This window comes from Drosophila rhopaloa, unplaced genomic scaffold (genome assembly GCF_018152115.1).
Source record: "Drosophila rhopaloa isolate 14029-0021.01 unplaced genomic scaffold, ASM1815211v1 contig_2, whole genome shotgun sequence".
NCBI classification, from domain to species: Eukaryota; Metazoa; Arthropoda; class Insecta; order Diptera; family Drosophilidae; genus Drosophila; species Drosophila rhopaloa.
In genome coordinates, this window is record NW_025335083.1 from 14,406,416 (window position 1) to 14,430,640 (window position 24,225).

Consider the following 24,225-nt stretch of genomic DNA (forward strand, 5'->3'; position numbering starts at 1 on the left):
TAAACAACAACTTTTAAGTGATTTCAATTAAATAAATTAAATGTATCAGCTTAAGCTTATCACTTGAACTTGTAGTTTATTTAAAAATGTCATTCATTATAAATGGGATTACAGAGAAGGAAAGCATTTACTTTCAATATTTGCAAATATTAATTATATTAATGCACCGCTTTTCAAGTGGTCTGTAGGGCATTATTCCACATCCGCTCGTCTTATCAACGCGCCAGTCAAATACCCTCCTCCGCCTTCTGCACACGCATATTTTCCACCTAATAAAATATTGATTTATTAAATAATGCCCCAGCAACGACGATTCGCTTGTCAATATTTTGCAAATTTGTGTTGCCATCAAGCCTGTCGCCCGTCGCATGCCGCTGGCCGCCCAAAACCCCCCTTACGCCCCTGTCAACACACACACACACACACATACGGCTTATGGTGGCCCCCGGCAGCTGCCACGCCCCCTGTCGCCGTCGCCCATCATCCAACAAGATCTTCTGTTGGCCTTCGTAAAGTGCTTTTTAAAATCCCGCCCGGAGCATTTTGTTTGTTTGCATCATTGGCAGCTGTTGGTGGCCAGCTTCATTCTGGGGGCGAATGGAAATCGGGGGAGGTCCGGGTTCGGCAACCGCACAACTTTAAATTTGTTGGGCACCCCTTTCTCCTTCGGGCTTTGTTTGTCCCGCTCAATAAAGCATCTTTGACGTATGGTTTACGCCGCCCACGCCCACTTTCGCCCCGAAAAACCCCTTCCAGTCTCGATAAAAATATGAGCGGAAGCTTTAGGGCTCAGCCGCAACCTCAAGTCCAGAGTTGTCCCTTAAACCGCACTGGGAAAAAAACCTTGAATATTGCCAAATGGCACAGAGATCTCTACAAATTTTAATGTCTTATGTACACTTCAAAAACTATTAAGCTTGGGTAACTGTAAGACTTCCAAAAAAAAAAATTAATAAGCTTAATGATTTTTCCATGCAAGTCAAAAAAAATAATATACGCACTTTTTAACTAACCATTTGCTTCTTATTGATTTTTTATTTTAATAGTTTGTAATGACCTAAACAATTTTTAAGTCCAGGTTTATTTAAACTTTGAATATAAATATTATTATGTTAAAACATTGGGCATTCTTTCCCAAAAAATAAAGGCTAGCTTTATATTCAAATTTCATTTTTAATGTGGTTTTGAGAAACATTAATAAGTATTTTTCAAAGCTCAATTTGGTGTTTTTCAACGTGTTGACTTTTTTAAACAAAATTTTTTAACGAAAATTAGCAAGAAAGGCTATGAATAAATAGGTTAAGTATATAAAACACTATCTTAAAGTAATCAATACTTAATCCCAACTTTTTTGAGTGCAATTGTTCTGGCCTCTCTGTCACAACAAATTCCATTCCCTCCTTCCTGCACTCCTTCCCAGTAACTGTCTTTTACACTGTTTATTGATGCTTTTGTTGTAGTTTTCTGCTGCTGCTGTCGCAGACATTTGCTGACGTCTATTATGCCTTTTTATAGAAATTTTCTTGGGCTCTCAAACAGCAACAACTTTCCGGGAAAAGCTCTGCAAAGGAAAAAAGGGGTGTCAGGGGCGTACTGGTCTTAGTTTACAACATTGTCTTGCGGTTGCTGCAAGCAAAATGGTTTTATGCTAAAATTTTCCATCGCAGTTTTTCGGGTCTATTTTTTGGGAACAGTTTAAAAGTTTCTAGTGGAAAATTTCTGCCATGGCGACAAAGGCGACAAGGAGTAATGGGTTATGATCAATCAGCAACTAGAAGTAAGCCAAGTTACACAATTTGTTTGGCTTGAATTACGTATTTACATTTGCAACAGTATTTAAGTGTTTATTCCTTTGAGGTATGTTTCTAGCTACCAATAAATTTTGTTAAAGGTTTCTGTATATTTTATTTTATCTATTTACCAATAAAGTTGTTATTGTATATATAATTTTATATAACAAACGCTATATGATTTTCTGTCTCTAGATAGAAACTAGTATATACACCTTTTTACAATCAATAATTATACTAAAATACCTTAGTTCTTGACATCATTTAAAGATAAACTATTTTCAAAAAAAATTTAATTTAGTGGGAAAGAATGTACAGATATTATGGCCAAGTAATAATAATAACAGAAAAAATTAATCTCTTCTTTAGTCTGTAAAGAAGATCGCAATTAGACGACCAAATACCCGAAGCGGCCTTTAGACTACACCCGAAATAAAAACGAATTTTTCCGCTCCCTACATACCTGACTTCCGGTCCAAAGGATGCAGGACCTGGCTCCCATTTCCATTTCCCCTGGCCACAAACTGCAGTCGAGGGAGAGACAAACTGCTATTATGGCACACGATAAAAAGTAAATGGCAGAGGAAGGAAAGAAAAGGACTGAAAAGGGGGGTGAAATAAAAAATCGGAAGCCGAAAGCGGGCGCATAAAAATTGCATTAAAATTGCCACGCGGACATCCGCAATGGACCCCGAACTCCATTTGGGGGGCAATTCCAGGTCGTCCTCCGAAACGGGCGGAAATGCAAAAGTAGACGGAAGTGCAAGTTGTGCAAGAAATTCTGCATCGAATTCTGGGGGGCGTGGCGCAAAATTAAATGTTTCCGGAAAGGGTGCCGAAATACAAGCCACCGACAGACCGAAATGGAACTCCAAACAATTTTATTGTCATTTGCCGGAGGACATTTTGACAGTTTATTGCATACACTTTTGCCCGCTGACCGCTTCCCCTCTCCCATCCCCCCTCTCCCACCATCCAATGACCCCAGAGTCATTTCTGGCAACAGAAAACCTCATTTCCCTCCAGTCCGTGTCTAATTTGGCACATCATTTAGCGGCGGCAAATCCCCGTTCAGCCTGACTTGGTCACTTGTCACCTCGACGTTGCCGCCTGACATCCATTAATCAATCAACTGGGTTGGTTTCTTTCGGCGGCATATTTTCCTGACTTTGTTCGGAGGACCCTCAAATACACACGCACGCTGCGACAATTAGCGCCGAGTTCCAGGCTTTATGCGCTTCTTTGAAGTTTTCTGTTAATGAGAGACAACTTTTGGTTTTTGGCTTGACTTTCTGGTGCTTTTTTAGGAACTCTTTCAACAGAGGTGGCGTTACTAAAGGGAGTGCTTAGATGCTGGGATATTTTATATTTTAACATACAACAATAGTTTTGTACATGACGGTATATAACTACAAGCTCAGTGGTTGTAAAGTGATTGCATTAAGAAAATATTTGCTATTGCGAAACATCAAAATACTTTCTAAAAATAGTTATCTTATCAAAGATAATTTTAAATCATGAATTCTCTTATTTAATCATACCAGCTTAAGTTGGTATCTTTTAAATTTTGTTTAATAATCAAGTCAAGGTCAATAAAAGTTGAAGTCGGGTAACAATAAATTAGCTTTTATCCCCGAAGATACTATAGCAGCAAAATAAAATAATTCAGAAACTCAATAATAGAAGTTAGTAATTTAAAACACCTGCTATTAACGAAAATCGAATTGAATTTATTTTTAAAAATTATATTATCTAACTTTAGTTAGGATTAATTCGAGATATAAAAGTTCCATGCAGTTCATGTCAAAGGAAAGTCTTTTAAATAAAGCATTTTACACTTAAATTAGAGGAGCAAACTTTTAAAATTTAGTATGAAAATAGCTTTAAGCACTCGATGAAAACTTAGAGCTGGGTGAATTTCGCAGCCTAAACTTTGGCCCACAAAGTAGTTTCCCTCGCACTGAACTCTGCACGCCTCTGACCCAAGTTGCCTCATCAACTCTCGCTTCATTAGCTGCACACTCCAAAGGCCAATGCCAAGAGGTGAAAACAAAAAAAAGCCCTACATACGTATATATTCGAGAAGAAGCTGCTACTACTTGCAGACAATAAAGCAGCGGGAAAAAGAAGCACTGGGGAGCAGAGCAGGTCAAAGTTACACAAAAGGAAAAACTTGAAAGGAGGCAGTAATGGCAACAAAAACCACAACAAGGAGCGACAGGAACTGCTGCTGGTTTTTCCACCCAAAGTCCCCCTCATCGCAGTTGTTGTTGCTTGTCCTGTTCCAGCCTGTGGCTGATTGATCTCGTGGGAAATTTTGCACAGTTGATGCAACCAACAGCAGCAGGGACAAAAGCAAAAAAAAGTACACAAAAAAAGTAGGAAAAAAAACACAAAATACGTAAAATAAAACGTAAGTTTTCCCCTACCCTATTGCCACTTCTTTTGTTTCAGTTCTTCCGTTTTGTTTTTCATCTCGTTTATTCTTTCGCTGGCGCACACGAAAATTAACTTAATGTCACTTACACTTTAGTGCTTTGGGTTAATTTGGTTAGATTATTGTTAATATCCTTTGGGGTGCTCTGAGCCCGACTGTTACTGGCTGTTAGAGCGTGTGGAAGTCCTGGCCAAGGAGTTTTCTCCCCCAACTGCGTGGCACATTAAGCGCTTAGACTGTTCTAAAATTTTACACATAAAAATGATGCATAGGCATCGGTTAAAAGTTTGTGGATTGTTTTTGGCAAGAGATTTGACAAACACATAAATATATATATCCTAAAGTTGGTGGCTACAATAATGTGATGAAAAATTAAAGTAGGTTGAAGTTTTTTCTTTATTCTAAAATAAAAAGATCGCAGAATTAAATATACTCATTTAATTATAATTTATTATTTGACTCAAACTTTAACTCGCCTTGTTAAAAAATGAAAAAGTGGTTACAACGAATAAACAAAAATGAACTAACCTTATTAAGCCCCAACATATTTTTCTTAAAGCCCATAAGCCTAAGCAGAATTAAGCATAAGGAAAATAAATTCAAACAATATTCATCGGCTTTTAGGCACGTGCAGGCGCTAAAAACTTTCCATGGGAAAAGATTCCCCTCCATATTCATAAGTCAATTGAAATTTATGACACGACACATGCCGTCCCACGGCGCAAATACTTTGTTTATCTCTAGAAAAATATTTATATATGTGGGGTCTAGCACCCACACCATTTTCAGACTTGGCATAATAATTTACAAAGCATTTTACGCTTCGCTTCGCCTGCCATCTGCATTAGCCGCAAAGTCAGTTTCGCTAGGTATTTCGGAGCGAAGGAATAAATATGTTTGTAAATAATGTAAAAATAAGTAGGAGGAACTGGTCTGCTTTTTACTGTTTTCAAGGGGACTCAGGTGGTTTTTTTAAAGGTGCAGCAGGAGCAGGGTAAATATGGAGTAAGATAAGATGCACACCTGACAAATGGAAATTGAGAACTGTCAAAACAATTAGGCACATGCGTCACATCTTTAACACACTGTGTGGTAAGAAGGCATTTAAAAAGGTTTTTTAATAAGAAGATATAATCTATTTTTTAAATGGGAAAGTTTTGTGAGTGAAGCTACAGAGGCCATTGCATTATAATTTAAAAAACGATTTTTAAGTCTGTAATTGACTGACTTAAAAATGCATTCTTTATTTCCTCGCGCAACAATAAAAAATCGCTTGTATTGTATATGCTTTTATGACAGCCCCAGGTTCGGAAGTCCCCCAGCATTTTTTTACAGCCTCGCACCCTGCTTCCTTGTTGGAAATTACGCTTTCATTTGTATGCAAGGATGCGGTGCCCTTCTATGCGATTCTCATAATTACATTAAGCATATTAAAGCTCACCCGCCGTCTGAGCCGGTACTCCCTCCACTTCTTTCCCTCCGCGGCGCACAATTCGCGGCTTTCCCTTTGCTCAGGGCCAACTAATAACGTGTCATAAAAGATTTTCCGTACTTTAAGTGGGTGGGAGTGACTGGGGTTTTGCGGCATAAAGCGAAACATATTGAAGCATCTTAAAACCTTACGAAAACCCACTGATAGGGGGCTTACACTAATTCCTTGACTTTGCACTAAGCGGTAAATGCATTATTCCTAATTAATGGCAATTAATTGAACCTCACCCACCATTTAGTTTGCATATGAGAATCATTTTTGTGTGAACCTGTGTGGAAATAGATATAAGATTATTAATAAATATTTAAGATTTTAATTTGCCTTTTAAGTAATTAAATTGATTAGTTGATTAATTATTTACTTTACACATTTTCACGATTTCTTAAGCTGTTTATACCTCATGGTTTTACAATAAGAATAATGACATATTAATTAAGCTCTGAACGCAATCAGTTTTATATTTTAGTAACGAAATACTTTTTGAAATCTAACTTAATATGTAATTTGGAATATGTAATTAATTTATATAAATATACAAATTCACAGTCTTTCTAATATATTCCTGTTCTCTTATCGTTTAAAATATAGCAAAGGCCAAATAAATTTACCTGCCTCATTTATGTTATTTATTGAAAAACTTATTGTTTATATGTCACTACAAGGTATGTTTTATGTTTAGCTATTATGGTTTAGTAATTAGGTACATAAAAGCAGTTTCTTTTTCCACATTCTGACATATTTTTACAGACTAGTCTCACAAAAAGATTTAAGTTTCGGCTAGACCAAAATATTTCCCCGTATTTTAACATTGTTGGGACTTACCACTGTTAACAGAATGAAATAAACAGTCAGAGCCACTAAATTTGTCCCACTTTTTAATGGTAATTATGTGATGTAATTATTAAAAATTGAACAAATAAATAGATGGTTGGGTATGGTAATTAGTATAACTAAATAACCAATTCTGTATTCCGGAAATGTTATAACAGAGTAGAATAATACCACTAAACGGGAGCATAAATAATTTCAAACAAATTTGGACCGTTAAATATCCCTGCGCTTCTTCTCTCCGAGGAACTTCGGCACCTTCGTTGAGTTGAGAGAAGAAGTCCTGGCAGAGAGAGAGAGAAGGCGAGAGAGAGAGAAAGAGAGTGTAAAATTCCGACTACCCACGAACGAATGTCCTTTCTGGGGCGATGCTGGCGACGATGACGAGAAAAATCAGCAGTTTCATTGATAACGCGCAACGAATTGGATCTCAGACAAACACCGGCCAGCTGCACTGTCCAAAAAGTCGTGAACGAGGCTGCAAAAGCATAGAAAAAAAACCCAAAATATCCAAGTAGAACAGGTTGTACGATGCTGTTTGGCCATTGCGGCGTATGAGTGATATTGTGGTGTAGGCGTATGAGTGATGCTCAGACTGAAGTAAATACTTATTCCTGGGAAAATCTCCTTCTCTTCTTTCGATACTTCTATACATTCAGCGCTCGTTCGGTTCATTCGTCGGTCGTTTTTCGCAGCGCGTGTGTTTAATTATATAGCCGCTTGCAGAGGATTAAGCCACTGGCAATAATAACAACGAGACCTGCAAATTAAATTAATTTCGTGCAATCTGCATGTTGGTCACAATTTTGTTTTCCCCTTGAATTAGTGTGAAACGATAGAGACAAGAATAAATACTCTCAGTAGGTCAACGATATGCCGACGAAACTAAATTTAAAATAAGTGAGTAAAACAATTGTTTTTTAATTTAATTTTTTAATATATAGGAAATTTTAAAGCATAACCATTTTTGTATAACACATAAGTTTTTCATGTACACCTTTAAAACAGCAGAGCTCTTTACAAATATTAACATCTATAAACATCCCTATTTACTGCATTTCAATTAAGCTCATATTAAAATTTAATTAAACTGGGAGCACCCACAAAATGGCCACTAATTAGTTTGGCCTGCCCTAGCCATTTGGCCCCCTAAGTCTGCCCGTGACCTTTGCACGGCGAAAAAATGAAAAACAAAACAAAATCCAGGCATTTCTTATGGTCTACATAAAAAAAAATACAGGCAAAATAAGGGAATCGACCCAATTAAACTTCGGGCCAAGAGGGCGGGACGAATCAGATTTTTGTTTTCTGGGTTTTCATTTTAAGCGCCGACATTTTCATTCCAACCTTTTCAGCAATTTTTTTTGCGACCCCTGCTGATTTATCTAAATACATTGGAGGGGGGACTGTAACACCTCCTCCTATCCATATTTTATTTTGTTTTCCAGCTTCGGAACAAAGTTCTTGGCCGATTCGAGAGGGGTTCGGGCCTTGTACAGTGGTCGCCTGTCGTCCAGTTGGCGTCACATAAATTTATATATATTTTCCACCAGCTTCCCGCCTCGGGGTCCGACAGTGACTTAATGAGCTGCGGAAGTTAATGTGCAACTTGGCTCAGACTTGTTTCCATTTTTGTTGGCAAATTTATTTGCATATTTGGGTTAATTCCGTTTTCCGTATTTTTTTTTTCTTTTGCCCATGACTAGCATTATTTTTAGCTCTCGCTTTTGCTGTTTTTCTGACCTACTTTTGTCCTAATTAACTTGTACCATTATTTGTCCATTTTAAGACATTCCAGTCGGATAGAAGATTTCAGATTACCACCCAAACTGAATGAATATCAATGCAATAGTGTTTCAAGTGTTTATTATTATATTTGAACTTTGTTTTATTATATTATTATTATTAATATTCCGGTGCGAGTATCCCAGAAGTAGTTTCGGTAGCAATATTCGTCCCAGTAAGTGTGCTTCGAGTATATGTGTAGATGGTTTCCATTTGTGTCGCCTTCATTGAATTGGTCTTACCAAGAGCCTTCTAAGAGCCATGTGTATAATGTGTTGTCGTTGTTAGAGAATTCTTTAGCACGGAGAGAGAGGATCTGCTGCAGAAGTAACTTTTATTAAAGAAGGCTAAAAGAGGCTAAAAGCATCAGGTTACTTACAATTCTTTTATTATTATTATGTGTTTTGTCCCAGACTGTAGAGCAAACAAATAACTTAATCCTAAATTGCTTGAGAAAAAGAAATGGACAGTTAGGATGTTGCAATTAAAAAGACCAAATGAAATACTTACCAATATTATTACCAAGTTATCCATTCGAAGAGGTGCGAAGAGTGTCGTGTTCTTGTGGTATTTCTGGTCACCTAGCCAAGCGTTATATGTATAGTTTTTTGCTTTAATTTTATGCTTAAAATATGATACACTTTATTCTTAAAACTAGCCGAAAAATTCAATTAAATATCAAAAAAAAAAACACTAAGAATTTGGAGCTTAAACCCGAAGGTGTTTCCTGTTTGGACTCCAGGAATAAACTGAATAATAGTAGCCGCATTCGCAGTCAGGTAGGAATTCGATTGACAGCAAAAAGCCTCTGCCTACTTGTTTTATTTTTTTTGAAACAAGTTGCGCCTGAGTGCTCCACTCCAGTCCCAACAGACCTTCCTGGAATCGAGTGTATCGAATGTATCCGAGAACTGTTGACTTTTGTGGCCACACAATGGACAAACCATGATTTGCCATATGAGAAAAAGAGAGGAATGTGTAAATACATATAATCAATAGCAAAGAAATTTTTTGTGCAAACACGTTCGTTGCTCCTTAGCCAATTTTCTTTTATTTCTACCGTGTTTTTCCCTTCAGTTGCCTTTCATATTATTGCGCTGGTATGGGAGGTGGGAAAAACTCTTTAATGGAAGTCAGCGACACAATCGACTGTCTAGCAAATCTTTTGGGAAAATCATTCTGCTCAACTCTGCGAAGCCCAAAAGTCTTGGCCCCCTGCTCGATCCCCATTTGTATGCTCAAGTTCATTAGCGTCAGTTGGCAAATATTTACCAGAGTTGGCAATTTGTGCTTCGCTTTTTGCTACGGCTTTTCTTTTTTGGCTGCAAGCAGCAAACATCATTAAATTTAATTTGCTGCCAATATTGAACTTACTTATGCTTGTGTATACGGAATAAATAAAAATAGAAACGAAGATAATCAGATACAAAAAGGTTCGAGGAACGTCTGGTTTACAAAGCTCCAAAATGAAGGTGAACGTTAAAGTTAAACTTTTTTTTATATAAAAAATAAATTAGAAAAATATTGATTTATACACGTGTTTTTTAAGCCACATCTTAAAGAACCAATTCTATATCAATATAACAAAGCAATAATTGTAAAAAACTGGACTAAAATTAACATAACCATATTTTTATTTAATTAAACAAAAATTATTTAAATTGCTCATATTTAATGGAATACTCTTAAGTTTGCACACATAGAAAATATACAAATTTAAGAATAGTTCTTTAAATATTTTGAAGGTAGGATATGTCTTCAGCAGTGGGACAAACACAGGGTTCCAGTTGGCCAAAAAACGATTCCAGGGTCTTCTGGGCATTGTAAAGTATTGGAACCAAATCATTATTCCTGAATATTCCTCTGGGTAGAATTGGCTCCCCATCTGGATGATGCCAGTTTTGCATGTCCTGAAAAATGCGCTTTAGGAAACTTTTCTTCTTGTTATTCTTCTCCTTTAAAATTCTCAAACCTGTTTCATTTTAAAGATATTAAGAGTTATTCGACCGTTTAAAAATGAGTACATTTAACTTACGATTTTCTTCTGCTGCGATGGCAGCTATTTTATCGAGCTTAATGTTTACTGCCATATCCAACTTTTGATGGCCGGCTAGGAATATGTGAATGAACTCGAAATGTTCGGGTTCCGTTGCATTTAAATTCATAACGGAATGGTTTCGAATGTTGCAAAAGCCGGTGTCATTAAAGCCGGAATATGGGACATCAGTGAAATCAGAAGCGATTTTGAAAGCCTGCCGCCCTTGAGCCACCATTGATAAGGACTTGTGCATTTTGTAGCTGGCCTGAGCATTGAAATAGCGAAATCCAAACGTTGACATCAGTTGCTCCAATGTTTTTAGACACACGCTAAAAAGAGACCATATTCAAGTAATAAGCTAGGTAAAATGAGCAGCTGGAATTATATGTAAGCCAGTATAGAAGAAGCTTAAGTCAAAAAAAAGTCTTAAAAATGTTGTTCTAATTGGTACCTAAATAAAGAGATCGTTTGATCAATTTGTAATTTTTGTAATTAAAAAAAATATTTTTTCAGCTTTACCTGAACACTTACCTCGACTCTTTAATCGTGTAAACGCCTGGCATCAGATCAGAATGCTTCGTAGAGTACAAATACTTGACCAGGGTGTGTATAAGGTCCTTTGCAAGGGCGTTCTGCAGTTTCTTAAGCATTGTTAGGTCGAAGATGTGTTTTCGCGACCACCAGCCGCGATATATGGTCTGGATTTTGGTGGCAGACCACTCATAATGGGCCAAAATGGTCGACTGCAGGACCTTTTCAGCCACATTGATCAGATTTCTCTGGGCCGCGAAACGTCGCCACCATTTCTGAATGACAATAGCCGACCTTTCAAGATTTCTAAGATGATGGCGCACCAGCCAACCACGAACGAAACGCTGAATTGTTCGAGCCGCCTTGAATTGCTTGTAGTCCAAAATAACGCTTTGACCACTATTAAGATGGTCAATTTCAGAGTCTTCATATCACCGCAAGTATTTGTTATTTCACTTACCGCGTTAAGTTAGTGGTTAGGCTGAAACGACTCTTTTGGTCACTGACTTCTTCCAAGTCCTCGATCTGATCATCATCCGGAAAGATCGAAGAACTAATGAGCTCCCTTGACCAAAGATGCAAATAAGTCAAATAAGTAGTTTTTCTGGGCAACAGATTCTTACCTTGAGGGAAAGTAAGACGCATTTCTTGTTGGCTTTGGCATTTTGAACTAGATAAATTAAAAGTGTCCAGATACAATTGTATTATTTAGCTGTGTTAGGCTAGACTGTCTGAATGTTACTGATGAAAAATGCCAGCAGTGGAAAGATTACGAAAAATTTAAAGTCAAGGCCAAGATGATGGAAATTTCACACCTAATAGTGTAATTAAGTTGCCGATTTATCTGAACTGTTTTTCTTGACCATTTAATGCCTATGGAAGAATAGGAATATTTAGGACTAGGCTGCGCAATACATTCCCCAGATCACACCCAAAAAAAGAAATGACTTTCGGCCGAAAATACACTTTATTAATTTTAAAATCCAAAATATTTCACTTGTTCTTATGTTCGCACTGATCAATTTGATTAAATTAAAATAAGCCACACCAAAATTTTTCGCTCCATGGTTGTACGATGAAGTGGATAACATTCGGCGCTCCATTCCAGTATTGCTAAGTATTTTGTTCACTCCTTAACGAAGGGACAGATGATTTCCACTATGGACGACAATTTGAACATTTTGATATTAAGCAAAACACGAAAATACTCACTCATTGATGAAGGGACAGGCAACAATGTAAATTACGATATGTAGACGATCCATGTTTTCCAAATACTATAGACGAAAATATTTTGAAATTTTTTAGACAAAACACGAAAATAGTCACCATAACTTATCATACAATTATTATTTATTAACTGTTTTTGTATTGGGTAAAGGTAAATACTCACTTATAAGCGAAGTTTATCAGATTATATCCCTGGTTCCAGACACTGTGGACAAAAATTTAAACATTTTGGAATTTTTCAAGCCCATTTTAACTAACCTACTGGCTCCATAACGCTGCAATATTCCCCGGTGCAACGTTCACTTTAAACTTAAGCCTAAATCCTTTTTTTTCATTTTTCAAAGTTTTTTGTGGAAAATATATGGTTTTTAAAAAAGATTATTTGTTTTCAACTTCTTCTGAGAACGAGTCGAGTGTAACTGAATTTTTGTAGAGCGAATCTTAGCCTAGAATTGACAAATATATTTTGATCTATACACAGCCAACTAGGTTCATTTTATTATTTTGTTTCTGGAAATAAACATTTAAAAAAAAAATTGTTTATGGAAAAGTTACAATTTAAATAATTCGAATGTCTTATTCGACTTTTTAAATATTTATGTTTGAAGGGTATTACATATATGACATTTCTACTAATACTTTATTCTTCTCTGTCGCCTTCAGCGAAGTACAGTGTTGTGAATTTAATTCATTTTTAATGTCAAGCCGACTCACTCGATATTCTCTTGAAAGCGCAACTTTGCCACTCCGTGCAATCATTTGCCAATGCACTCGAGGGGGTGAAGGAGCGGGGTTGTACCGAAAAAGGCGGAAATCAAAAGTTAAAATAAACTTCGTTGTCCTTGCCGACGTCGTCGGGGCTGTCCTTTTTTGGGGAGCTCCTTATAAAGTTCCAGGATATCCGGTTGTTGTCTTCGGTGCTCATTTTTCGTCCTTATGCGGCGCCCCCCTCGAGCACCCCTTCTTCCCCTTTGGTTGGGCTCCTTGACTCGTTTAATGTTTCATTTATTTGTTTTCTCGAGCCCAGGCACGAAAAAGGACTCGAGGAGTGGAGTGGTGCAGAGACTACGGGGAATGGCATTGTACTTGGGTCCGCTGTTTTCACTATTTGACGCTTGTTTACTCATTTCCGGTTGCCGCTTGCATTGTGCTTCGTCCGGAGGACATTGCCTCGCCTTGTGGGTCCTCTGTCGTCTGCGAAGACTGCAATACTTTGTAGCCTCCATTACGAAAATGGTTTAACGTTGGCTCGGAAGCCAGGAAGTCCTTTCATATTTAACAAAGCACACAGCGATACCCGCGAAATGAAAGTTATGCTGCAACATGTTGAGCGCTAAGGTAGCAGAGCAAAATCGACAGAAAGAAATATTTATTAGACTGTAAAATTTGAGTTTTTTGATTGCATAGAAGTTAAGATTTGCGAAAATACCTAATCCCGACTCAGTTTAATAGTTGAAAAATCTAAGTCTGGTCAACTTTAACTTAAATATAAGCTTTAAAAAATATTAGTAATCTTTTGAATAAGCTTTCTTTAAGATTATAATATTAAAATTTTTTAATTAGTTAATTTTAATCATACTGCATGTTATGCCAATTAAAATAAAAAATCTAAATAAGTGACAAGAAAACCAGCAATTTATCTCATACTTTTCCATCTCCATTGTCTGATTTTAGTTTATTAAACGAAATCGATGGCCGATTAAATTGTTCGCTTTAAATTGAATTGAAATGGAAATAATTCCAATCCAAATCCGCCCTCTGTGAAACTCAAGGCTAAACTTTAGTCCGCCCACTCGCCTGCGGCGTACAAATAAAAACTTTGTCGATGCGGTTTGCGCTTCTAATTTGCCCCAAGGCAAAGGCAATCAATCAATATTCATCAAAATGCTATTTAATTTGAATGCAACCGCCTTGCGACTTGACGCCGTCACGTCCTCGTCCTTCGTCCTTTCGTCCTTCGGCGCACTGCCACCACATCAGCACGCAACTTTCATTACTCGCCGAACTTGGCGACAACGCGAACTTTGAAGTGCAGCACGACGACGTTGAGGCAAAGCCTGCGAAAATGTGAAAAAGCAGGAGGATCTGGGCTAGAGTGCCACAGCGAACTAACAAACGTTGAGCAGCTCCACGTTTCAGCTCAAATTTCAATTTATCAGGCTGCTCAAGTTCCATCCTTGTCATCTGCGCCCAGGCACTTTGCAAATTCTTTGACTGCCTTGCGAACTGTAGGCCCGGGATGCTAATTGTGGCTGTCGAAAACTGCAACCGGCTCTCCGTTGAACCAAATTCCGCACGCATATCAATTGGCCAAGAGAAGACTCTTCGTTAACCTGATTTCGCAGAACAAACAAGGGTGGCAAATGTAGAGGTAAACATTTCCCAAACTGCATTTGTATGGCTCACACATATAACGAGGAAATAAAACATCAATTGCCAGCCCTTTTTTGGTAGCATACTTTATTGGTTCATTGATGAGCTAAAAGAAAAAAGGGTCAGACGGGTTCTGACTCCCAAATTGGCAGCTGTAAATTTGAAGTTTCACCAGACAAGCCAAATAGGTAGGATTACGTGTTTTGAACAGAGGCAAGCATAAAGGTGGAGAACTAAAGGGGGAGGTAGGGTGAAATAAATTCAATCAAATTTAAGGTAAGAAATGTGTAGAAGGAAATAAAAACCATGTAATAATTTAACATTTTTGAACCTTTTTCGGATAGAACATATTGTTAATGAAACTTTTTATATTTTACTAGTCGTAAAGGAATGTAATCTTTCGGATAATTATTTAAGAAATAAATCGCCAGCTTTAAAATATATTATTCTAAGCAATGTTACTTCCAAAAATTAGTCTTAAGAGTGAAATTATTTTATTACCCCGAAATTTATAAGTATAACATCTTAACAAAAGATTAAAGCCGAATGTTTTAATAAAATGCGTTTGGCATTACATGGGCTCCCAGACCAATATAAGTTTTATTGGCTGCACAGAAGTACTTGCACCACTATTAATTCCCTTCCCTTCTCTCCATGAAAGAGGGCAAAAAAATAATTTAAAAGACCACAAAAAGCATGTCCTTGTGTGGAAAGTTAAGACCACTTAATGCACGCCAAAAGCAGTTTACATGCGCATGTATTACTGTGCTTGCTGGCTATGTATAGTATGGCATAGTACAGTGGCTCATAAATACCCTCGCACATAGAGCCACTTACACACACACACACACATACACACACACCAGGACAAACAAGGACAACGACACATGTTTTGGGTTTTTGGCCTCTGAGCCTGCTTGAAGGCATCATTCAGAATCCCTGCTTGTGTATGCGGTGTTAATAATGCCTTTGATGTGTGTTAAAGACAGCTTCAGACTACAACAAGCCAAGTACATGGCCAACCAAAGCCAGTTTCGTGTCCATTGTTGTTCTTCTCGATCTGACTGCCGCAGATGCAGCAGAAGTCTGCAAAAATTTTGCCAAATGTAAACGGAATTTGTAAGCAAACCGGGTAAGAGAAGCCTTTTGCCAAAAGTCGGGCTAAGTGCTAAGTGCACTAGATGGAGGCATAATAAATTAATTTGTACTTGCCCTTGTATTAATAACTTCAGTTCATATCTGCTTGATTATCATTAATGGTTTTGCTTTCTCTGTTCTTTGTTAAAGGGAAACTTTACTGAATAGGATAAAGTCCTCTAATTTTAGTATTTTTTAGGGGTCAGGAACGGTATTAATAAATGATTAGATTAATACTTTTAGTGAAAGAAATCAAAGTACAGCAGTTCTACAATTAATGATATTTAATGTTTAGTAGGCAATATACAGAGAAATTGTTATATTTCAAAATAATATTTCATTATTAATAAGATAATTGATATACTGATAAGAATTGATGAGTACTTATATAGCCAAAAATGCTTGACTTGTTAAAGCTTCACCCAATCGCTTTAATTAATTGACAATCAGCCAAAAAGCTATCCTTACCTTAAACATTTTAAGGCTCAGAAAATCGGTAAATGACCCAGCGACCCTGGTAAGGTCATTAAATATTATAGATCTTCAACTATTCGCACATAAATAAAGCGGTACTCGCGTATTACGCATACGCGGCGTTGACCAATTTCTTTATGGCCAGTCCGTCTCAGTTGGTCAGGTGGGCAGTTGGTTTTAATGGTCTGTCGCCACTCTGCCTCCAACACTGGCCTCTTGCCGAGAGGAAAAGTAAGTCTATTAACGGCAATGACAAAGCACGCGAAACGCTAATAGAGAGACAGCCCCGGGAAAAGGAAAATAAGCCGCCAGGGGGTGGTTAAGTAGTTTGGCAAGTCTATAAAAATGTATTAACTGCCGCCGAGAAGGGGAGGCGAAAATAAAGTCATAAAGCGAAGTGGTAAGTGCGGGAAGTGAGGTGTGGCCCACCGAGTTCCAGACACAATGGCCGTAATATGATAATCATTGCGTTGGCCCACACGCTCGCTTTTAGGGGCGTGTGAAAAGTGGGTAAATGATGCAAAACAGATGGGAACCCCCGCCTAGGCCAACAGCAAATCCATTAAACCCTTATGATGCATGGGTACAAATAAACTGAGTGAAAGCCGACAGACAATGGAAATACCAGGGGAGCAGGGTAGGTCGCAGAAAAAAAAACAACAAAAAAGAAAAACAAGCAAAATCGTTGGAGAACAAAAACATCTGGGCGCACAAGAAAAAAAGGCGTGTCAAAACATATGCGAAAAAAGAGCAGTAACCGCAAACCGAAGCGGTAACGGGCGGGAGAAAGTAGGAGAAAGGTTCTCGGGGAGACAGCCCGCAAAGTGAGCAAACACTTGAGTCAAGTGGTTAGCTGGTTAAAGCGCTCCAGCCACCAACGAAAGTGGATGTGAGTGGGTGACAGTGCGAATGTGAGCGAAAGTTCAGTCAAGTGCAATGCCAAATAGGCCCAGAGGTTCTTCGCTCTTCGTTCCTGCCTGAAATTATAAACAGATGTTGGAAAGCAGATTAGGTGGATCACGACGGAACAAGTGGGTAAGTGGGCCAAGTGGCTCGCGACCGGGCTAAGTCGATGAGCATATAAGACACATTTTATTACCGAGCTAGATACACATTTTAAATGGGCTAAAAGAACATATCCGACTCATAATGTTTTCGCAAAATACGTTTTTTAAGAAATAAAGATTCAACTTGATAAATCTAAAGTAAATCTAAAAATGCTAACCAGGCTATTTATTAATCAACATCACAAAGCAGAAATAATCAGAACATTAACAAGTTAAACTACACCAAGAATCGTGATACCTATTGAATCACTTTATAAAATGAAACTTTAACCCAATATATATAAAAAAAATATTTAACATTTATTTTTCGGAGCCCACACAGCTTTTGGCTTATAATTGCTTAATTGCCAATGTCAAAGATAAAACTGTCACTCAGTGCTTACAAAAACAAAACCATTTCAGATAAGCATTTATATTGAACGTAATTTACTAATATCATTATTAGTTCAGTGTCCATATGGAATTTGACCGAGACACGAATTCTTTATGTTTAATCAAAATTAATTAATTCACATTAAATGGCAAAATGCTCATTTACTATCGTTTTAAGGTCAAAGAATTCGGACAAACAATTCTGTCACAATTGATAAATTATTTACGGTCGACAAAACTTAAACGTCACTTTGTTAATTCGGATTAGTTTAAAGTTGTGCTTAACTTGTGTTCTACAATTTTAAACAGGTTTTAAATTAAATGTTTTGAGTCACGTACAGAATAAAGTCAGAATTATGGTTACATATGTTTAATACTATTTTTTAACAAATTCTATTCAATATCTCGAACAATTTTTCCTTCATTCAATTTTCCCACCTTGTTTTTTTGTCATTACACAATAACGCCTACCGCAAAGTCTCCCTTTCATTGTCAGGGTTTTGGGGACAGCTTTTCCTTGCAGGCTTATCTCATATTCAGGCCAACAGGCTTAGAATTTTAATATAGGAACCACGAAAAAATAAGAACAAATATAGCGAAGCGTTACAGCGATTCAGATTTCAATACCTGAGTGCATTTTTTGGCATTTTCTACAATGCCACCCCGAAAAGGGACACTGGTGGAATAACAACAATACAATGTATGATACTTCCGCTTTTCGGTGCTCGTGTGCAACAGCAACCAACGTTTGTGCACAAACATAACGTATACGCGAGGTGGGTCGGAAAAAACAGGAAAACCAAAAGAGATACTTGCATTTGAGTCCTGAGCAGCTCCAGCGGGCATCTAACCAACAAAGGCAGGTTTTTTTCATTTTCGGAAAAATACCAACAAACACACACGAATGTACGTGGCTGGCGAAGAAAGTTTAAATCAACTTGTGGGAATTTAGACAATTTTATAAACATGCATACGGCTCGGAGGACTGTGGCAAGATAAATCTGAATACATATAGACGTACGACCAAAGTCGAAGAAGTTGTACCAAAGGAACACATACTCAAGTGCACTGGAAGATATATACTATAATCTTTATAAAATTGGATGAGGGAAAGTATTTCTGCCCAATGGCTTAGGGATTTTAAACTACAGATTTTAATTCAATTATAGTTAATTTCTCCCCGATTTAATAGAATATAGTTTTTGCTTTATAATATATAGGGGTGAGACATTTTTTTTCAGTGTTACCACATGCACAGGGTACATTGCATATAGTACAAATTTAAAAGTAAACCAAGCGGCTATCTGCGGATGCTTTTCCCGCCTTTCCCGGTTTTCCTTGGCCAACCCACAGACACATCTTATTGTTGTACGCTGGTGCTTATGCAAATTCTCGCCCTGTGTGTTGGGCCAGCGCCAAAAGGGAGATACGTGCTTTATATATATTCATGAATGTATGAATATCTTGCCTGTATAAACAGAGTAACTGAATAATAATAACAACAGCCGCCGCCATCGGGCGTCGAGCCACGAAAACTTGAAGAAAATGTCGCCAGCGGAAAAAGTTTTCCACATCAGGTAGAAGGAAAAATCTGACAAAAATAAATACAGCATTCCGTGGTTACATCTTTAAACGATTTAAATTAGGTCGAGGGTGGCGGCTGTCTCCCTTCCAAAATAAATCACTGTGTATGTGTTCTATATGCTAAGCTCGTACAAGCGATGAGTGGAATATCAGCTGGCGCAATCATGAATTCTTGTACAATGTATGATTCATCTGAAAACAGATTTTATCTAAAAAAAATTCTTTGTAAAAACAAGCTTAATTAAAAAATGTATTTAATGATCTACTTAAACAACTATCACAATTTTTAGATAAACTCATTCTGTACACTTTTAAATAAAAATTTCCTTACAGTAAAAGTCTTAAAAGTTATGTTGTTGCCAAAGTCTTTGAAAGTTTCTGTTTGTTATGAACTTTCATTTGCAAGCTATAAAAGCATATAATCTAATTTTTAAAGTTTTTTACAAAAATATATGCAACTACAAGTAAAGTGATTTTATTGATCATAGTTAAGAAACATTTTATTTTTAACTTCACGGGTTTATATAAATAATATATGCCAGCAGGGTGTGCCCATTTATAAATGGAAAACATGTTGAACAAGTTATTTTACTTTCGATGGTCTCAATAGTAACGCCGTAGTTCAAATTGTTGTCAATCTGTCAGTGAGAGCGTGTAAGAAAGGATCTAAAAAAGCAGCAAAACCCCAACATATTGTGCTTTTAATTTTCTAACTCACTTGCCACCAGCCAACAGGTCAGTCATCCGTTGGCGATATCCTTGCGCCCCCTTTGCACACATTTGCCATTTGGTTGCACATTGGAGCGTGAAACTTGTGCGCTTGTCACAAAAATGCTGGCCGTCAGCTTTCGTTTCGTTCCTTGCGGTTGACTTTACAATAACAACTGGTTATCCTGCTGGAAAATGGAGGTGGGTGGCGAAAATGTCGCCACATAAATTACCAAATAGAGCAAAACCAAGTTGAATGCATCGAGTTGCCAGGGAACAAACCGATTGCATTTCACTCTTTTTCGCTCCTTCAGCTCGACCTTCTGCCCCAGCCATTCCCTTGGCATTAGCATTTTGACGTTGGACCACCCGCTTTTGGTCCATTGTTTGAGTTTTTTTTTCCTTCGCTGCGCGTGCTGTTGCCACTTGTCTCATTTCGAGCGCTGTCAAGCTGCAGGAAAGTAAGTGCACAGCGCCATCTTGTGGCCGGCAGTCGAGGTAGCCCCCGCCCATTTCCGCCCACTTCCGCTTCCTCCGGTGGCGACTGCACTACTGAGTGGATTCCACAAGTCCGCACTTGGATATTGCTCTATTTTTTCATTCCGAAAGTGATTGCTTGTTGCTCTCTTTGTTCCCTCCGGTGGCTTGCTTTTGTTTTCTAATTAATTATGCAGCACTGTGGTCTCAGTTGGCAAAGAAAATAGAATCAAAATGCTGTCTTATTAATTCAAGTTTAGTTTGGAGTAATAATCGACTATTACCGATTTTATGTAATGAAGCTCAAATGTAATGTAAATAATATGTAGTTCTTTTATTTTTAGTAGTAATAATTAATTTTGTATTTCACATTACTTATTACTTACTTTCTTATTTTCGGACGATTATGAAATATCTAAAAAAATTGAACAACAACAGAGAAAATACTTTAAAATATAAATTTTCCCACATAAAAATCCAATTCTCAAATGAATTTTATTCTGGTCAACATTTTTCTCAGTATTTGTATACCTTTGTTATCAATAATTCAATACCAAATTTAATATTTCGTTCAAATGAAATACGAATTCAGATAGAAACTTAAATGCTTTGACTACATTCTTCAAAATAAAATAAATAAAACACAACAAGGGTGTTTCAGAAAAAAATGAAAAAAAATTGAGGGATAAGCTGACTTGTTGTTCCCACTGTGTCCTTTAAGTTGCCAGCTACTGGACAGGACTTTTTGTCACTTCCGCTTTGTTTTTGTTTGTCGTCTGCTATTTTCATAGTTCATTAGTGCGCTGGTCCCTTTTCAAAGCCCCTTTTTTCCTCCTTTTGACCAGCACTTTTCTTCTCTCGCTGCTTTTCTGTGTCGGGATTTTCCGTTACATTTAACAGCTGCTGTCAGACATTAGAAAAATATTTGCACTTTGTTTTCATTTTATAATTTCTTTTGCGACGTCTGGCAGGCTCTTAACTTGACAGCGTTGCAGTTTCGCCCTGCCCTTTCCACCTTGTTTTTTTTTTTGCAGAGACCGGCTGGCATTGATTTTCCCCGAAAGCATCTCCTTAAAGCCAGGATGGCTAATGACTTTAAAGTGTATAAAGATAAGCAGCAGGATGCAGGGGCCACTTTCATGCCAGCCATATGCAGCGAGTACAGGGAGCACAAGGAGCACAAGGAGCTCAACGAGCCAGTGAGCGACGATGACGACGACAACTGAAATTTGTTTTGCCCCCATACAGAGCAGCTGGGTGTCCCGACTTCGAGGTCCTTGCAGCCCGCCTCCTTCTGGCGGCTGCTTGGGTAAAATAAACGACAGCTAATAATGCGCACAACGAGCAGCCAGGACCAAGGAGCCAGGACGAAGGAGCAGGAGGGGCAGGACGCGAGCAAGCCACTTGGGCTGGCATACACTGTACTTCGCAGTGGAAATAAGAGCATAGAGCCTTCTTTGCTTGGATAGTTCTTTGTCTGCAAGCTGAGGATTTGCCGGTGTATAGAAAATCAATGCCTTTCTCTAGATTTATTTTGATTGAAGAGATAACTAATATGACCGTCTTCAAGCTTATAAATATTTATACAATTTTAAATTTTAAACATTTGCCTATAGCATTTGACAATCGTAGATGCCGTACCTAACATTTCAGATATATTTAAATATTTTTACTATCTATAAATCACTTTCTTAAAAACATTTCATTATAGTTTCAGTATCGTGTCTTTCTTAAAATACTCCTCAAATTTCTATTTCGAGAAGGGTGCAATACTTTCGACTATTGTCTTCTTTCGCAATGTGTTCCTCCTCTTATTTGATACCCCCTTTTCGGTTTGTGGGCGTAGCAGCGACTTTAATTGGCACACATGACACAAAACGCGGGCGTGACACACTATCCGAGGAAGATGGGGCATCAGGGGTTAAGGGGCCCAAGGAACAGGCTGGTGCGGACAAAGTTTCTCTCATATGCATAGACACATTTCGAGTGTCGGAAGGGGCGTGGCACCGGGAGGCAGCTGAAAATGGCTCCCCAGTTGATCTTTTGGCTGGTAGGCAGCAAACGCGTCCTTATGCAAATGAGCGAGAATGTGGCTAAGACAATGGGCCGAGCTCAAGTGTTAAGGGTCGCGCAGCTTAAGTTTAATTAGACGCAGGACTTGTGATTTATTTGATTGTCGCCTCGGTAATAGTATCCGAATGGCTCTGGGTCAGCCCTTTATGCTAAGCCTCCCACAGTTTCACAAAACTCTCACCCAAAATAGTTTCGAAAGTGCAATCAATAAATATAAAGTCAGAATTGAGCTGGGGGGATTTCGCGAGTATTAGATGAGGAATGTGAGCTCCAATAAATTGTCTGAAGTTACTTATGATTACTCTTAGGAAAACTTATTAAAAATGGAGAAAAATAAAAACGATTCAGAAAAAGTTCTAACTTCTCTTACAAATATCTACAAACGTTCCAACATAACATATAACATATATAGAAGTTATTTTTAAAGCTGTTTGTTTGGGATATATATAGTATGCTTTAAAAATTGCTTACAAACTAACGAGCACTCGTTTCTTCTTGTTGTATCTTAAAGACCTTTCGAATATCACAAAAATATTTTAAATTTTACATAGATTTATTATATTTGGAAAACTTTAAAGGCTATGTATTTGTTGGTCAGTCCGCTGCAGATTTTAGTCAGCCTGGGAACATGAATAATAATATCTGTCAGTAAAGTGGCGGTTACTTTTCTTTGTCTGCCAACGTCTGCCTTTACGCCTGATTCGTTACCCAACGTTGGCCAGGTAACTTTGCTGCGGGAGAGTCAGTGGGGTTTGGGGCAGGATCATTTTGGAAGGTGGCGTAGTCCTGCTCAAGTTGGTCCCGAGTCCTGGCTACTGAGTAGTCCTGCTCCTGGCGGCTCCACAAACTTGTCACTTGCACTCCGGCGCTGACAGTTGGCGAACAACTCTGCTGCCACTGACAGATGCATTTATTTATCTCCTTTTTGGTCAGGACACTGGGTCAGAGATGAACTTGCCTTTTTACTCCCGTTGGCGCAAACCGAAAGCCAAACATATTTTCCATTAGCCGGGAGAGTAAATGAAAACCGTAATATGGAAATATTTATCTCAACAAATGAAAACTTTCAAAGCTAATTTAATAACGCTGTGGCTTAGCGGAGGGCAGTGTTTCGCAAAAATATTTAATTATCTATGCATTATAAGTGCCTTTAAAATTGCGTATAGAAATGTTTCGTTCCGCAACTATAAGATAACTATTTTGTAAAATTTTTCTCTGGTGGTAGTGAAATTAAAATGTAATTCTGATCGCACACGAGAATATATGTTCTTTGCGTTTGCTAATGTGCGCGTTTTATGAAAACTAACCCAATAACGATTAAAACCACAAGAAACTTTTTTAAATTTTAAATTTATTTTATTAATAACCACACAAAAAATTAAGGAAAATATGTTTTTTAAAGGTTCGGATATATTAAACTTTGAACTAAGATAAATTGTTTCGTAGACTACTAAACTTATTAAAAAATTTAAATGAACTAGTAAGGGGTATTTATTATTGAGGGAAACCAAATTCTTTATATACTCTAAACGTAATTCCGGCTTGCACGAAAATAAATTATTTTCAAACCATTGCAATTCACTTTACCATTTTTCCTACGTATCCAAACACCCCACTTTAGTCTGCCCAACAGAAGGAAATACAAATTTCTTCGTTTTACAATACAAATTATAAATAACGATTTATCATGAGCTGCAGTGGCTGTTGCATTTACCAATTGCCCACCTGAATGCGTTCTCAAGTGCCTTCGCATCCTGGCTGGAAGGAATTGCCTTGGTCGAGGACAAAATCAGGTAAAATAAATTGCCAATGCCAACGAGAGCCTGGCT

The 24,225-nt window shown here is 37.7% G+C and overlaps 2 protein-coding genes and 1 long non-coding RNA gene across 4 annotated transcripts in view; 1 reads left to right on the forward strand and 2 right to left on the reverse strand.

Moving 5' to 3' along the window:
• Positions 1 to 6,975: 6,975 nt before the first annotated feature.
• Positions 6,976 to 24,225, forward strand: part of LOC108053817 — a 68,188-nt gene continuing 50,938 nt past the window's right edge. Inside the window, exon 1 of the mRNA XM_044459965.1 lies at positions 6,976 to 7,447. The gene's annotated coding sequence lies outside the window, so the exon portion shown is untranslated. The remainder of the gene's footprint in view (positions 7,448 to 24,225) is intronic.
• On the reverse strand, positions 8,397 to 9,056 carry LOC108049295. 2 transcript variants are annotated; one of them, XR_001769531.2, is made up of 3 exons: positions 8,843 to 9,056; positions 8,712 to 8,780; positions 8,397 to 8,648 (listed from the first exon to the last, which is right to left on the reverse strand). It is a non-coding gene; the product is annotated as an uncharacterized LOC108049295 (long non-coding RNA). The 2 variants fall into 2 exon arrangements; XR_001769530.2 differs by having other exon boundaries at positions 8,397 to 8,651.
• On the reverse strand, positions 9,988 to 11,653 carry LOC108049292. The gene is made up of 5 exons (XM_017130433.1): positions 11,525 to 11,653; positions 11,362 to 11,466; positions 10,902 to 11,300; positions 10,368 to 10,699; positions 9,988 to 10,304 (listed from the first exon to the last, which is right to left on the reverse strand). Exons 1-5 carry the CDS (start codon positions 11,563 to 11,565, stop codon positions 10,063 to 10,065), a joined length of 1,119 nt encoding a protein of 372 aa, XP_016985922.1. The 5' UTR covers positions 11,566 to 11,653; the 3' UTR covers positions 9,988 to 10,062.

Bases quoted from the DNA above. Each gene is read 5' to 3' on its own strand.
- LOC108049292 (XM_017130433.1), bottom strand. From the start codon at position 11,565: ATGCCAAAGCCAACAAGAAATGCGTCTTACTTTCCCTCAAG. The intron at 11,301-11,361 runs GTAAGTGAAATA...CCATCTTAATAG, and splicing joins CTAACCACTAACTTAACGCG to TGGTCAAAGCGTTATTTTGG. The intron at 10,700-10,901 runs GTAAGTGTTCAG...GTCTCTTTTTAG, and splicing joins TACACGATTAAAGAGTCGAG to CGTGTGTCTAAAAACATTGG.